The 13,569-nt window shown below is 43.6% G+C and overlaps 1 protein-coding gene and 1 pseudogene across 5 annotated transcripts in view; one reads left to right on the top strand and one right to left on the bottom strand.

The window, feature by feature from the left end:
• The window catches only part of CLSPN (claspin), a 76,076-nt gene that overhangs the window by 4,424 nt on the left and 58,083 nt on the right, over positions 1–13,569 (bottom strand). For all 5 annotated transcript variants that reach the window (XM_025855747.2, XM_073902913.1, XM_025855746.2 and 2 more), the window contains 9 exons: positions 11,595–11,806; positions 10,231–10,406; positions 9,846–9,910; positions 9,055–9,254; positions 8,570–8,724; positions 7,474–7,700; positions 6,830–6,941; positions 2,252–2,324; positions 1,929–2,032 (listed from right to left, as the gene is read on the bottom strand). In XM_025855747.2, coding sequence (XP_025711532.1) covers positions 1,929–2,032; positions 2,252–2,324; positions 6,830–6,941; positions 7,474–7,700; positions 8,570–8,724; positions 9,055–9,254; positions 9,846–9,910; positions 10,231–10,406; positions 11,595–11,806 — 1,324 coding nt within the window. The remainder of the gene's footprint in view (positions 1–1,928; positions 2,033–2,251; positions 2,325–6,829; positions 6,942–7,473; positions 7,701–8,569; positions 8,725–9,054; positions 9,255–9,845; positions 9,911–10,230; positions 10,407–11,594; positions 11,807–13,569) is intronic.
• Positions 2,505–3,067, top strand: LOC112811591 (transcription factor BTF3 pseudogene; annotated as a pseudogene).

Genomic DNA, 13,569 nt, shown 5'->3' with positions numbered 1-13,569 from the left:
AGGGAGAAGCAGACTCCCCGCCGAACAGGGAGCCCGATGTGGGACTCGATCCCGGGACTCCAGGATCATGACCTGAGCCGAAGGCAGTCGCTTAACCAACTGAGCCACCCAGGCACCCGAGCCTGGATTCTTTAAATCCAGAATCCCAATCTCCTCTATACATTTGGGACGTACCTGCGGGCAGGTTCAGATTATTCTGTTCTGTACTTAAGCTCACCAGTGTTGGGAGACAGATTAGAGATGGTATGGTATAAAGACATAATAGACTGGGATCCCTTACAGCCACCAGATCTTGACCCCCAAGTTAGAGGCATGACTGAGGCTCAGAGTTACTGATAAGTAAAACCACTACTTTTTGTGACCTCAGTTCCTACTGAGAACAAATCTGCTGTCACTTTGGGCTCAAAGTCCTGTCATCTATGGTCATGAGTGGTAGAAGTTTGATGGCTTTCTGAAGGCTGATTTTTATCAGACGAGATCGGGCGCGTTCAGGGTGGTATGGCCATAGACTGAAGGCTGATTTTTATCAAAGACTTATGTTATTTTTTTTTTTAAGGATTTTACTTACTTATTTGACAGAGAGAGAGCGAGAGAGGGGAACACAAGCAGGGGGAGTGGGAGAGGGAGAAGCAGGCTTCCTGCCGAGCAGGAAACAGATGTGGGGCTCGATCCCAGGACCCTGGGACCATGACCTGAGCCGAAGGCAGCCGCTTAACTGAGCCACCTCAGCACCCCAGACTTACGTTATTCTTTTAAAGCTTAGTTCCTCTAAATCCCAGGGTTCCTGAGGAATTCCTTCGGAGGGCTACTAGCCACTGAGTTCTCTAATCGTCCCATTAGCCCATTTGGAGCAGTTCAACTTTTAGCTGTCATTCTTTCTAAGATTTCATTTGGACAAAGGACTTTGCAGTTAAATAAGGTTTAAGAACCACTTCCTTAGAAAAATCTATAGATGACCCAAAGCTATAGGAGATAGTTAATCTGAAAGGTGACAAATTAGAACTCTAAACTTGATCTTAATAGAATGGAATGATGGGCTAGAGACAATAATACAAAGCTAGTAGGGATCAATATGATATCCTGTATGTGAATTCCAAAAGTCATCCACGTAAAATATAATATTGAATACCTATTAAAATGGTCTTTATAAAACTCTTAACATCACGGGAAAATGCTTATGGATATCCTGAGAAAAAAGCAAGACGCAAAAGTGTACATACAAAAAACAAACAAACCAACCAACCTGCACAGATCTCAACTATATGAAAATATATGCATAAAAATGGTTATGGAGCAATCTACCATCCACACATTCATTAAATACTTGGATGGTGAACACAGACGACTTTTTATTTGTAGCTTTCTGTCTTCTTTTAAATATTCTAAAATAAATGGTTTACTTTCATGAGCAGAACAACGAAACATTAAAAAAAAAAATGAACGGGAGGTCATATGCCCAACACTAGGATGAGGAAAACCTGAAATGACAGTAATTCATAGGAAAAAAGACCCTACTCCTAGACAAGGAATTTTTGTTGTCTACTAAATCCTCAGGATCTATAGTGACTCAGCCCTTACGATCTTTTACTTTACAAGCAGTGTGCATCCATATCATGGTTAGACCGTAACCCGCAGCGGGAGTCGGACCACACCTGAGGATAAAGAGAGTATCCAGGACGTGAGGAGTCAGAAAGCAACATCATGTGAGAAACAGCTGAAGGAACTAGAGATATTTAGTATAGAACTCACTTAAGGGAGTACATAACCATCTTTGAACACTCAAGAGATACCATGTGAATGGGGTTTACTTCATCTGTGTTAACCACAAACAGCAACAGACCCAGCAGACAGGTAAAACGGGAGCAAGCGACAACTCAGCCGTTAGGAGAACTTTCTCTAGCAACGGAAGGAATGGACATAACACCTACATTTGCCTTTTCAACCTCTCAGACTGCTTCAGGAGCTCTTCCTCATCATCATCTTCATGGTCTTCCAGGGCCACATCTTCATTAGCAGAGTTACTGTGTTCATCCTGAAAAATCAGAGTATCACACACAGAGTTAAGCAGAACAGAACGTGTCCTCAACAAAAACAGGATTTATAAACTTCTGCCCAAACATCTCATTCTAGGAAATGGCTTCGGATGACATGCCAAACTTAGAATTCTCAACAACTCAGATTAGGAAAAAGAGAGACAGCAGCAGCAACACCTGGAGTTCAGTTAGGATTACTCTGTTCCCTTCCAGCTCACCTCATCACTGTCAAACTCATTATCATTTGGGACAAGCCGAAAGTCTCCAAATTCCTCCTCTTCACCTTCTTCCCTAAAATGCAAATCAAGAAACCAATAAATAGGTCGTTGAAAGCAAACCACAAGGATTCAGCCAACTTAGGAACTGAAAATATTTTATTGGCCCCAACAATCTCTTTAAGAAACAGGAAACAAGATACTTGCCTTTAAAAAAAAATTTGTTTAATTGTGATAAAATACACATAAGGCACCACATCTCAGCTGGCCCGCCCAAGACCCCCTGAGCGCCAACCCTATTCCCCCGCGCGGTCCCATTTCCGCTCCAACAAGATGAAAGAAACTATTATGAACCAGGAGAAAGTCGCCAAACTACAAGTACAAGTGCACCTTGGTGGGAAAGGAACTGCTCGTCCAAAGAAGGTGGTTCATAGAACGGCTACAGCAGATGATAAGAAACTTCAGTTCTCCTTAAAGAAGTTCGGGGTAAACAGTATCTCTGGTATTGAAGAAGTGACTGTATTCATAAACCCAGGAACAGTGATGCACTCTAACAACCCCGAAGTTCAGGCGTCGCTGGCAGCGAACTTTTGCCATCACAGGCCATGCTGAGGCAAAGCGCTGACAGAAATGCTACCCAGGATCTTAAACCAACTTGGTGCAGACAGTCTGACTAGTTGAAGAAGACTGGCTGAAGCTCTGCCCACACAATCTGTGGATGGAAAAGCACCACTTGCTACCGGAAAGGAGGATGATGATGATGAAGTTCCAGATCTTGTGGAGAATTTTGATGAAGTTTCCAAGAATGAAGCAAACTGAATTGAGTCAACTTCTAAAGAAGTTACTGGGAGCTGCTATTTTATATGACTGCTTTTTAAAATTTTGTTCATGGATCTGATAAAATCTAGAGCTCTAATATTTTTAAGTCCAAGCCCCTTGGACACTGCAGCTCTTTTCAGGTTTTGCTTATACACAATTCATTCTTTGCAGCTAATTAAGCTGAAGAAGCCTGGGAATAAAGTTTGAAACAAGGTAATAAAGTTCCTTCCCTAGGAAACAAACAAACAAACAAAAGACACATAACATAAGCACAACGCCCAGTGCAGAGCCCAAAGCGGGGTTTGATCTCAAGACCCTAAAATCATGACCTGAGCCGAAATCAAGAGACGGACGTTTAACTGACTGAGCCACGCAGGTGCCCCAAACTCCATATCCTTTAAACAACAGTTCCCCACTCTTCCCTCCCCTCAGCTCCTGACAACTACCCTTCTACTTTCTGTCTCTATGAATTTAACTATTCTCAGTACCTCATCTAAGTGGAATCCTACAGTATTTGTATTTTGGGGACTGGCTTATTCCACCTAGCAAAATGTCCTCAAGGTTCATTCATGTTGTTGCATGTGTCAAAATTTCCTTCCTTTTTAAGGGTGACTAATCCATTTTGTGTGTGTGTGTGTGTGTGTCCACCACATTTTGTTTCTCCACTTGGGATGCTTCCATTTTTTAAAAAAGATTTTATTTCTTTATTTCACAGAGAGACACAGCGAGAGAGGGAACACAAGCAGGGGGAAGTGGGAGAGGGAGAAGCAGGCTTCCCGCTGAGCAGGGAGACCGATGTGGGGCTCAATCCTAGGACCCCCAGACCATGACCTGAGCCGAAGGCAGATGCTTAACGACTGAGCCACCCAGGTGCCCTGGGATGCTTCCACTTTTTAATCATTATGAATAATGCTACGATGAACATGGGTATACAAATATCTGAGACCCTGTTTTCACTTCTTTTGTGAATATACTTGAAAGTGGAATTGCTGGATCATATTCTATTTTTAATTTTTTGAGACACTGCCAATCTGATTTCCACAGAAGCTTCAACATTTTACATTCCCACCAGCAGTGGATAAGGGTTCCAATTTCTCCATATCCTCACAAACACTTGTTATTTTGTGGGGTTTTTTTTATAGTAGCCATCCTAATGAGTGTGAGGTAGTATCTTACTGTGGTTTTGATTTGCATTTCTCTAATCATTAGTGTTGAACACTCTCATGTGCTTATTCTTGCCTTTTTATTCTTAATAATTATGAACATTTATTAAGCACCAAGAGTATACTGCAATGGTTGCTATGTAAAAATACAATTAACAACATAGTGTCCCTACCATGGAGCTTATAATCTAAAATGAAATACAACAAGATGCTGTAAGCCTACCTCAAAATTTCCTTAACTTAGAAATGGCTATTTTGGCAAGTGAGGCAAAATGGCCTATCATTTTAGGTACAATGTTAATAGGCTTTGAACATGATCCAAAGAATGTTTTACTTATACCCAGACATTTCCCCCAATAAGAGTAGGCTTGGTAAGAAAAAGAGCACTTAGAAATTGGGTAAGAACAATGAATTATTTCAAATTGCCTTGTAGAACTTTAAACAGAGAAATGCTTACTGGCCTGAGTTTTTCCACAGCTAGGGAAAACCCCATGAAAAATATCATTAACTCAACCAAACCTGTCTTCTATTCCACTTGCAACTTTTCGACTTTCTCCTCCTTTCCCACAGGTAAGGGCTCCAGTGACACCCCTAGCAGGGAAGAAAGTACTGTATCTAGACAAAATATCCTGAAGTTGTAGAGGGTTAGCAAATCGAACTTCTAGGAAATATTAATTCCTATTTTAAAAGAGGAGTGAGCAAAGACAGCAGTGGTGCATCTCGCTACAGGAGAGGCCTGGCCATGTAAGATATGTAAACAAAGCAGCTGAACGCAGTTCATGCACCTTCAAAGTGATTAAGAATATGGGTAAATAGTTGCTTTTCTGTCCCTTATTTCTGCTGTAGGGGGATTTGACAATTTAGCATCAAGATCCCAAATTGCAAAGCCTGTACTATTTTGCCTATATCCATAGTATAATATTTAATAAATACTTCCCAAGTTTTCCTTGCTGGTCACGTATTAGCTGACAAGAGCACACTGAAGGGATTTTGATTCTTACTGTCAAATGCAAAGACTGTTTTAAACATCTGAGTACATATAGTCTTAAACTATATATTATTTCCTTTTTTTATTTAAAAGATTTTATTTATTTATTTGTCAGAGAGAGAGCAAGAGCACAAGCAGGGGGAGCGGCAGGCAGAGGGACAAGCAGACTCCCCACGGAGCAGGGAGCCTGATGTGGGACTCAATCCCAGGACCCTGGGATCATGACCTGAGCTGAAGGCAGATGCTTAACCAACTGAGCCACCCAGGTGTCCCTATATTGATTATTTTCAATCACTGATAATTCTTTGAATTTTTAGTGTTCTCTAAAAGAACACTAAATAGTAATTGGTTATAAGTTACCTGAAAAATGAAATAGAATTTAATTTACTCTGTAAAGTGCATGCACAAACTTTTAAAAAAATACATGCATACAAATATTTTAATTTGCCTTTTTTTTTTTTTTTAAGAGAAATGTTGTGTTTAATGGTAAGCTTAGCACACTTTTAACACCAGCCATGGCCTGAAGTCAAAGCAGCAGGGACAGGTAGGCAACCCCTGCAGAGTCTCACATGGCAAAGAGAATGAGGAAGGCGACCATCCCATAGAAAAACCCTTTGTCCTCAGACAGGGGAAAGCCCAGAATGGCACAGGAGAAGAGCTGCTGCTTGACAGACAGGTTCCTGGCACAGCCAATGATCAAGCTGCAAACACCATTCCAGAGCCAGCCCCTGAACCAGCCACACTAACTGTGGTAGCCCCAGCACCAATAATCGTGGCTGCTGGAGCGCCTGGGTGGCTTGGTCGGTTAAGTGTCTGCCTTTGGCTCAGGTCATGATCTCAGAGTCCTGTGATCGAGCCCTGCATCGGGTTCCCTGCTCACTGGGGAGCCTGCTTCTCCCTCTCCCTCTGCCCCACCTCCCCGCTTATTCTCCTCTTTCAAATAAATAAATAAAAATCCTTTAAACAAACAAACGTGGCTACTGCAGCAACATCCCAGGAGAGAACACTGGTCTGGAACTCTGTCAGGCCCCCTGGAGCAGGGAGCTGCTGTAGGAGGGCTGTTTAGATGGGATCCTGGCCTACTCAAGGAGGCAGACACAGGCCTGACTGGAGCCTTGGTACAACAGCGGATCAGAGCCAGAGGAATGAGCAGTGCCCGGTGCTCTGCACTGTCTGCCCCCCAGCTTTAGCTCTAGGTCTCTATTCTTGCCATTTTTGTTTTGTTTTAAAGATTTTATTTATTTATTTGAGAGAGAGAGAAAAAGCACGAATGGGGGGAGGGGCAAAGGGAGAGAAAGAAGCAGACTCCCTGCTGAGCAGGGAGCCCAACTCGGGACCCGATCCCAGGACCCTGAGATCATGACCTGAGCCCAAGTCAGATGTTTAACCGACTGAGTCACCCAGGCGCTCCATATTCTTGCTTTCTTTAACCCTGTTCTCCACCAACCAAAGGAAAGAACTGTAATTTCCTTACTTTGCAAATGAGACTCAAACGTACTGCAAGACTCTCAGACAGGATAGGAAGCCCCTAAGATGGTTCCTTATTGCTGACTTCAGGATTTTATCAGAAGACTGGGCCTTCTTACGTTCCCCCCAATCACTGAGACTCACCTGTCTGTGGGGAAAGAACCTGAGCAAAGAGCAAGTGCTTCTTCCATCGGATCCCCCAAGCTGCTCTCCTTCTCCTGCTTATTTAACTCTGATGGAATCAGAGTAGAGGCATCTATATCACAACAAAGAGAAAGATTTGTCACCAAGAAATAACAGCTTTGTCCTCTTTCCCCAGCTCAATACAGTTCTAAGGTAAGCTTGCCAAAAAGATCCATTCATTCAACAAATCCTTATTTGGTGCTTACTATGTGCCAGGCACAAGTGATACGGTAGTGAACAAAACAAAAATCCCAGCTCACATAGAGCTGACATTCTAGCATCGGGGAGAATAGAACACGCAGGTGGAAACAAGTAGGCATTTATATGAAATTAACTATACTCCAACACTCTTCTAAGCTTTGCATGCATAGTAACCATAAATGAGAGATCGCATGGCAAAAGCTGAAGCTTAAGTTGACATTTACCACCTTAAGAAAGTAAGGGCTCCAAATGTCAGGAAGCTAAGAATTCAACCTATACACAAGAATCCAGCACAGCCCTGTTTTCTATGAACTTTTCACCCAATGGTAACAGGCTTCTTTTCAAGGACACTGACTTAAGATATTTGGCTGTGGTGAGCCTGATATTCTCTGTTGGCTATTTACCCTGAGAAGTGAATTTTCCTGAACAAAGATTCAGAAGTTCTTCCAGGTTCTCTTTCTTGTCATTCTTCCTGGGCTGAGTTTTTTCGTTTTGAGATGTGAACTTTCCAGTACACAGATCCAATAGCTCATCCATGTTAGCATCCATGGCATTCTCATCCATACTGGCCAATGGCAAGCCAGGCTGCAAAGCCTGGTACTGATTCCTGTGGTTTCTAACGTTTAAGAACCTACAAACACAATGAAGAATATAAGAAATTCTCTAGGGGAAAAAACAAAGTAGTAGGTAAAAAAATCTAAAGAGGATTTTTTTTTTAAGAAGCGGGGAGGGGCAGAGGGAGAGAGAGAGAGTCTTAGGCAGGCTCCATGCCCAGCCCAGAGCCCAAGGCAGGGCTTGATCTCACGACCCTGAGATCATGACCTGAGCCGAAATCAAGAGTAGGACGTTTAACCGACTGAGCCACCCAGGTGCCCCATGGGGAAAAAAAATTGGATGCTTCTAAAACCTAACTTAAAAGCTGAATCCTAGGGGTGCCTGGGTGGCTCAGTTGGTTAACCATCTGCCTTCGGCTCAGGTTATGATCTCAGGGTCCTGGGATTGAGCCCCATGTAGGGCTCCTTGCTCAGCAGGGAGTCTGCTTCTCCCCCTCTCTATGCCCCTCCCCATCGCTCATGTTCTCTCTCTCAAATAAATCTTAAAAAAAAAAAAAATGCTGAATTCCAAACCAGAAGACTGTAGCCTTGTGATAATCTAAACAGGAAGGGAGTTTAATAAAAGAATAAATGCTATTTGAAAGGTAAAGGGGTAAAGGGTAATTTTTGGTTCAAACAGTGCCAGAGTAGAACTTGGTGTTATGTCCACGTAATGTGCCATGGATCTGTAAAGCAGAGATCGAAGGATCAGAATGCCAGCAAGGACTATTTACGTTTTATTTTCTGGAAGGCCTTTGTTCAAACTTGCAGAATGTAATACTAATGGTCTGTACACCTCTTTCTCAGAAGAGAAAGCACAGATGGAGCAACAGAAGCTCACTTTATTTTTAAACAAATTAAGCAGTACCCAGCACCATCCCACCCACAGAAACATAAAACTACCTACCCATCTGCATCCAACAGTTGGCTCTGAGTGTCATCTTCTAAACAAAACTGGAAGTCTCCGGCTCCTAGGAAAAGTGTCTTAGGCTCTGGGGAGGCGTTATACAGATCCTGGGAATCCTCTATGGGAAGTGAAGGCTCAGACAGCTTTCCTGAACTCTGGCACCAAAACAAAACCAAACAAAAACAAAACATTTTATAATTGTCATTCACTGTCATGACAACAACAGAAGTTGCTATTTGCAGGATTTTATCCATTCTCAGGCAATTACAGTTGAGGAGGACAATGCACAGTCAAGAGAGGAATAAAGAAAAACATCTTCAGGAAAGTAAGAACACCGAATGAGGCTTGTTTTTAATACACACAGGGGGTGGTTGCTTTAAACTGAACATACATAATGTGCTGGGAGTTGGTTGGCTTAGACACACTTAATTTAGCAGGGTGGGAAGTAAAAGGGGGAGGAGATTAGAAAACAATTATCATCTTACCTTAGAAGCTGAGCTGACCAAACTGGCTCGAAATAGCCCAGGGGAAGGAGATCTGAAATCTCCTGCTGTAGGGAAAAAACTGGTCCCACGGCCTGTCTGTCTATTGCAAGGCTGATAGGATGGAATCGTGGAGCCAATCAGCTCAAAGCTGCTATTGTGGCTGCTCTCCTTTGTTAGCAATGAGCACGAATCATCTTCATCTAAGGAAAGAGAAATAGCTTTTAAGTACATGATTCTAGAAATGAGGTGGATCTGTTTAGGACAAAGAATTGAGAATGAAACTGTCAGGTAACATTCATAGGCAAACCTCTCAAGTTATATGTTCTAAAACATGAAGTCGAAGGTAAATTATAGTACTCAGATAGCATTATACCATCGAGGTTTATCCCTGAGCTAAGTGACACCTGGAAGTTCCCATCTTTCTCTCACCCTGCCTAACGCCTGTGATCACTCTCCCCATTATCCACTCACGTATACATCTTCCTTTCATCTACATATGACAGAAATGTTTCACAGTTCACTTAATTAACACACACTACTAAGGACCTATTATATGTCCATGGTCAACTGTAAGGAAACTGTAAGTTTTCAAAAACAGAACCAAGAAAAATCTTCTAATTTGTAAATTCCTTTCAGAAGAATTTTCTAACTCATAAATTCCTTTCATTGCCACAGGGGAGACTGAGAAAAGTCTACTAGAGTTCCAAAAAATGGAATCTTACGGAATTGTAGTCCTGAAGTACCAAAGTTAGAGGAGCTAAGAAAAGTTCTGCGTGGGAGTTACTACTTACCCAGTTTGCTAGACCTTTTGCCTGAGATTTCATCTGTCTCTGATTTTTCTTCACTAGGAAAGTAACTACAAAATAAGAAGGTCAGTTGTTTTATCTGTTTCTGCTTTTTTTTTTTTTTAAGACTTATTTTTTTGAGAGAGAGTGTGACCACACACTAGTGAGGGGAGGGGCAGAGGGAGAAGAGGGAAAGAATCCCAAGGAGACTCCCTGCTGAGCCTGGAGCCAGACACGGGGCTCCATCCCATGACCCATGAGATCACGACCTGAGCAGAAATCAAAAGTCGGACACTTAACAGACTGAGCCACCCAGGAGCCCATGTTTCTGCTTCTTATGAGAGGGGCAAACATAAGGGAATCTTATCTTTCCCTAGAGAGAATTACTTACCCCATCTTGGAAGAGTTGTCCTTAAATAGAAGTAAGGTCTCGGATGACAGAGGTTTGGGGACAGAGAGAAGGCCAACTGACTTGCCAATGTTACTGCTGCCATCACTGTTGTCTTTCTCCATTTCTTTCTCGTCTTTGGTTTCCGTTTCTTCACTACTGAGAAGGAATTCTGCAATCTTCACCAATCATGCCGCCCCAGAACAAAAAAGTCCAAAAATTTAAAAGCAAATATGCTGTTAGCCTGATATATGGCTGCTTGGTGACAGGTCACATCTTAGATCTGAAAAGGTAAACCTAAAGGAAGCTTGGTCTAACCATTAGGAGCAACATAACTTTCCCTGACACTTCTAGAGCTCTTTTATACTTATTTTACCTTTTACCCTGCCCAACTTGCTACAAGATTGTCAAAGAAGACTGGATTATCATTTTATTGAGGCAATGAGAGGTTAAATAATTAGCCTGAGACTGAGGGACAATTAGTAGCCTCAGACCAAAAACAGACTGTGACATGCAGCCCAGTTCAGACATTCAGACTCCATTCTTTCTTGACCCAGGGATAAACATGAGCCAACTCTTGCAGTGACTTCAGAGTTCCAACACGGGGGCTTTTCTTTTTCTTTTCTATTATTTTTTTGGTGGCTTTTTTCTTTTTCAAAATACCCAAAACCCTATCATCATCTGTCTTACCTAGGCAGAAAACAATACTGTGGAACAAGGGCAAGAGGCCCTTTTATAATTACCCTCCGCAGCAAAGAAAGAAACTCAGGAAAATCTCAGCCTGCCTGAGAACTTATTCCAGACATCCACCTGATCAAGGTTAAGACTACTGTTCATTCTGAATAGAGAAAACTACATACACAACAAAGATAAAAGCATCTAAGGGGGCACCTGGGTGGCTCAGCTGGTTAAGCATCTGCCTTCGGCTTGGGTCATGATCCCAGGGTCCTGGGATCGAGCCCCGCATCGGGCTCCCTGCTTGGCGGGAAGCCTGCTTCTCCCTCTCCCACTCCCCCTGCTTGTGTTCCCTCTCTCACTCTGTCTCCCTCTGTCAAATAAATAAATAAAATCTTTAAAAAAAAAAAAAAAGCATCTATGAATACAAAGTTGTTTCCATTTTAGTCATATATTTCAATAAGTAGATTAACAGGTAGAGGCCAAGGCTAGGGCCCCACGAACGGCCAGTAGCCAAAGGCACTGATGGAACTAAATGCACTAGGACTATGGTACCTCGGAGCTACTTACGTCATCTCTGCCCCTAAAATCTCTTACATGATTGAACATGCTTACTCTACTCTTATTCAAATCTGATTTCCTCTTTCCTTACCCATCCTGACCGAGTAACAAAATTAAATAGTTGTCAGAACCTCCTGATTGCCTTCTTCCTCCTCTTCTTGCTCTAAATCTCCCTCTTCTCCATCTTCCTCCGACTCATCCGTCATTTCTTCCTCCTCTTCCTCTTCTTCAAATCCATCTTCATTATCTAACTTAAACAACGCCTGGCGCTTTTGGCGCTCCTCAAGCCTACGGAGTTTCATCGCTTCCTGTAGTTTGGCTTTCAGCACCTGAAGCTTTTCACCTGAACAGAAATGTGAAGAAATGCTGTAGACACAATGACCAACTACCTACTGCAATCATGGAAGCGTGCATTCCAGGCAACTCCAGAAGTGTTCTGGTCACATCCTCAAAGGAAAACCGAGACCTTAGTACTCCAGGCTTTTGTTATCTTAACAAATAAGGATTATTACGAACTGAAGTATAAAAGAGAACTCTCATAGTGATGTTCTACACCCTGGGATAATATACTACACAGAGATTATAAAGTTATTAAAGAGGGCAAAAAAGGGGTGGAAAAGTAGGACTCTGAAAATCTCTGGCTCAGAAGCCATGAAGGACAACATTGATTATATTATTATTATTTATTTATTTAAGAAGCAAAACTACATCTACTCATATATTACATATTTTTTTTTAAAGATTTATTTATTTATTTGACAGAGAGAGACAGCGAGAGAGGAAACACAAGCAGGGGGAGTGGGAGAGGGAGAAGTAGGTTTCCCTCTGAGCAGGGAGCCTGATGCGGGGCTCAATCCCAGGACTCCAGGACCATGACCCCGAGCTGAAGGCAGACGTTCAACGACTGAGCCACCCAGGCACCCCAACATTGGTAATATTAAAGAATAAAAGAAACAACTCGGACTCGGCGGAGCAAGATGGCGGAGGAGTAGGAGACCTAGATTTCGTCTGGTCGCAGGAATTCAGCTGAATAGGGATCAAACCATTCTGAACACCTACGAACTCAACAGGAGATCGAACAGGAGAGTAGCAACAACTCTGAACAAAGAAGCGACCACTTTCTGGAAGGTAGGACGTGCGGAGAAGTGAATCCAAGGCGATATTCGGGAGGATAGATGGCGGGGGAAGGGCCTCCGCGGGCCGCTTCTGGCAAGTGCTAGAGCCACGGAGCACAAAATTGGACCTTTTAGAAGTTGGCTCGGCTGAGGGACGTCGCTGCAGTGGCTAAGCAGGGGTTGGAATCCTCCCGGGACAGTGTGGTCTCAGGACCCTTGGGGTCACAGAAAGACCGGGGGTGCCTGAGTGCGCCAGAGCTCCCAGGTATTGGAGCGGGGAAGCCGGCTGCACAGACGGAGCCGAGGCGCGGGCTCTCAGCTCGGGGTTGCCATAAACTGTGATCCGCAGCCCAGTCGGGCCACTGCTTCTCCAGCAGGGACCCAACAAGCGGCAGAGCCGGGGAGACTCCCCTTCCTTCCCAGGGAGGAGCGGCGCAGGAACGCACCGCAGGGATCTGCTGGGTTTGGAGACTCCACACGGGGTCGGGTGCCAGAGATAGCAACGCTCGGTCACAGGCCGGGTGAGCACGGAGTGCGGCCGGAGACCAGGGAGACAGGAGTGACTGCTTTTCTCTGGGGGCACACTGAGGAGCAGGGCCCCGAGTTCTCAGCTCCTCCGGGTGGAGATTGGGAGGCCACCATTTTTGCCCTGGTCCTCCAAAGCTGTACCGAGAGCTTGCAGGGAACAAAAGCTCCTGACAGCAAACCCGAGCAGCTTGCTTAGCCCGGACCGACAAGGGCGGGGCAATTCAGCCTCCAGCAAAGACATTTGGAAACCACAGCAACAGGCCCCTCCCCCAGAAGATCAGCACGAACAGCCAGCAAGCCAAGACCAAGTTTACCCATCAAGGAGAACGGGAGAACTCCAGCGCTAGGGGAATACTGCACATAGAATTCATGGCTTTTTTTTACCATGATTCATTAGTTCATCAAAGTTAATTTTTGTTAACTGTTTTTTTTTTTATTTTTCTTTTTCCCTTTTTCAACCAAC

This window comes from Callorhinus ursinus, unplaced genomic scaffold, assembly GCF_003265705.2.
Source record: "Callorhinus ursinus isolate GAN/ISIS: 27379988/994484 unplaced genomic scaffold, GSC_fseal_2.0 scaffold18, whole genome shotgun sequence".
Taxonomy (NCBI): Eukaryota; Metazoa; Chordata; class Mammalia; order Carnivora; family Otariidae; genus Callorhinus; species Callorhinus ursinus.
Note: the sequence above shows the minus strand (reverse complement) of the source record. Positions and strands in the feature narration are given on the sequence as shown.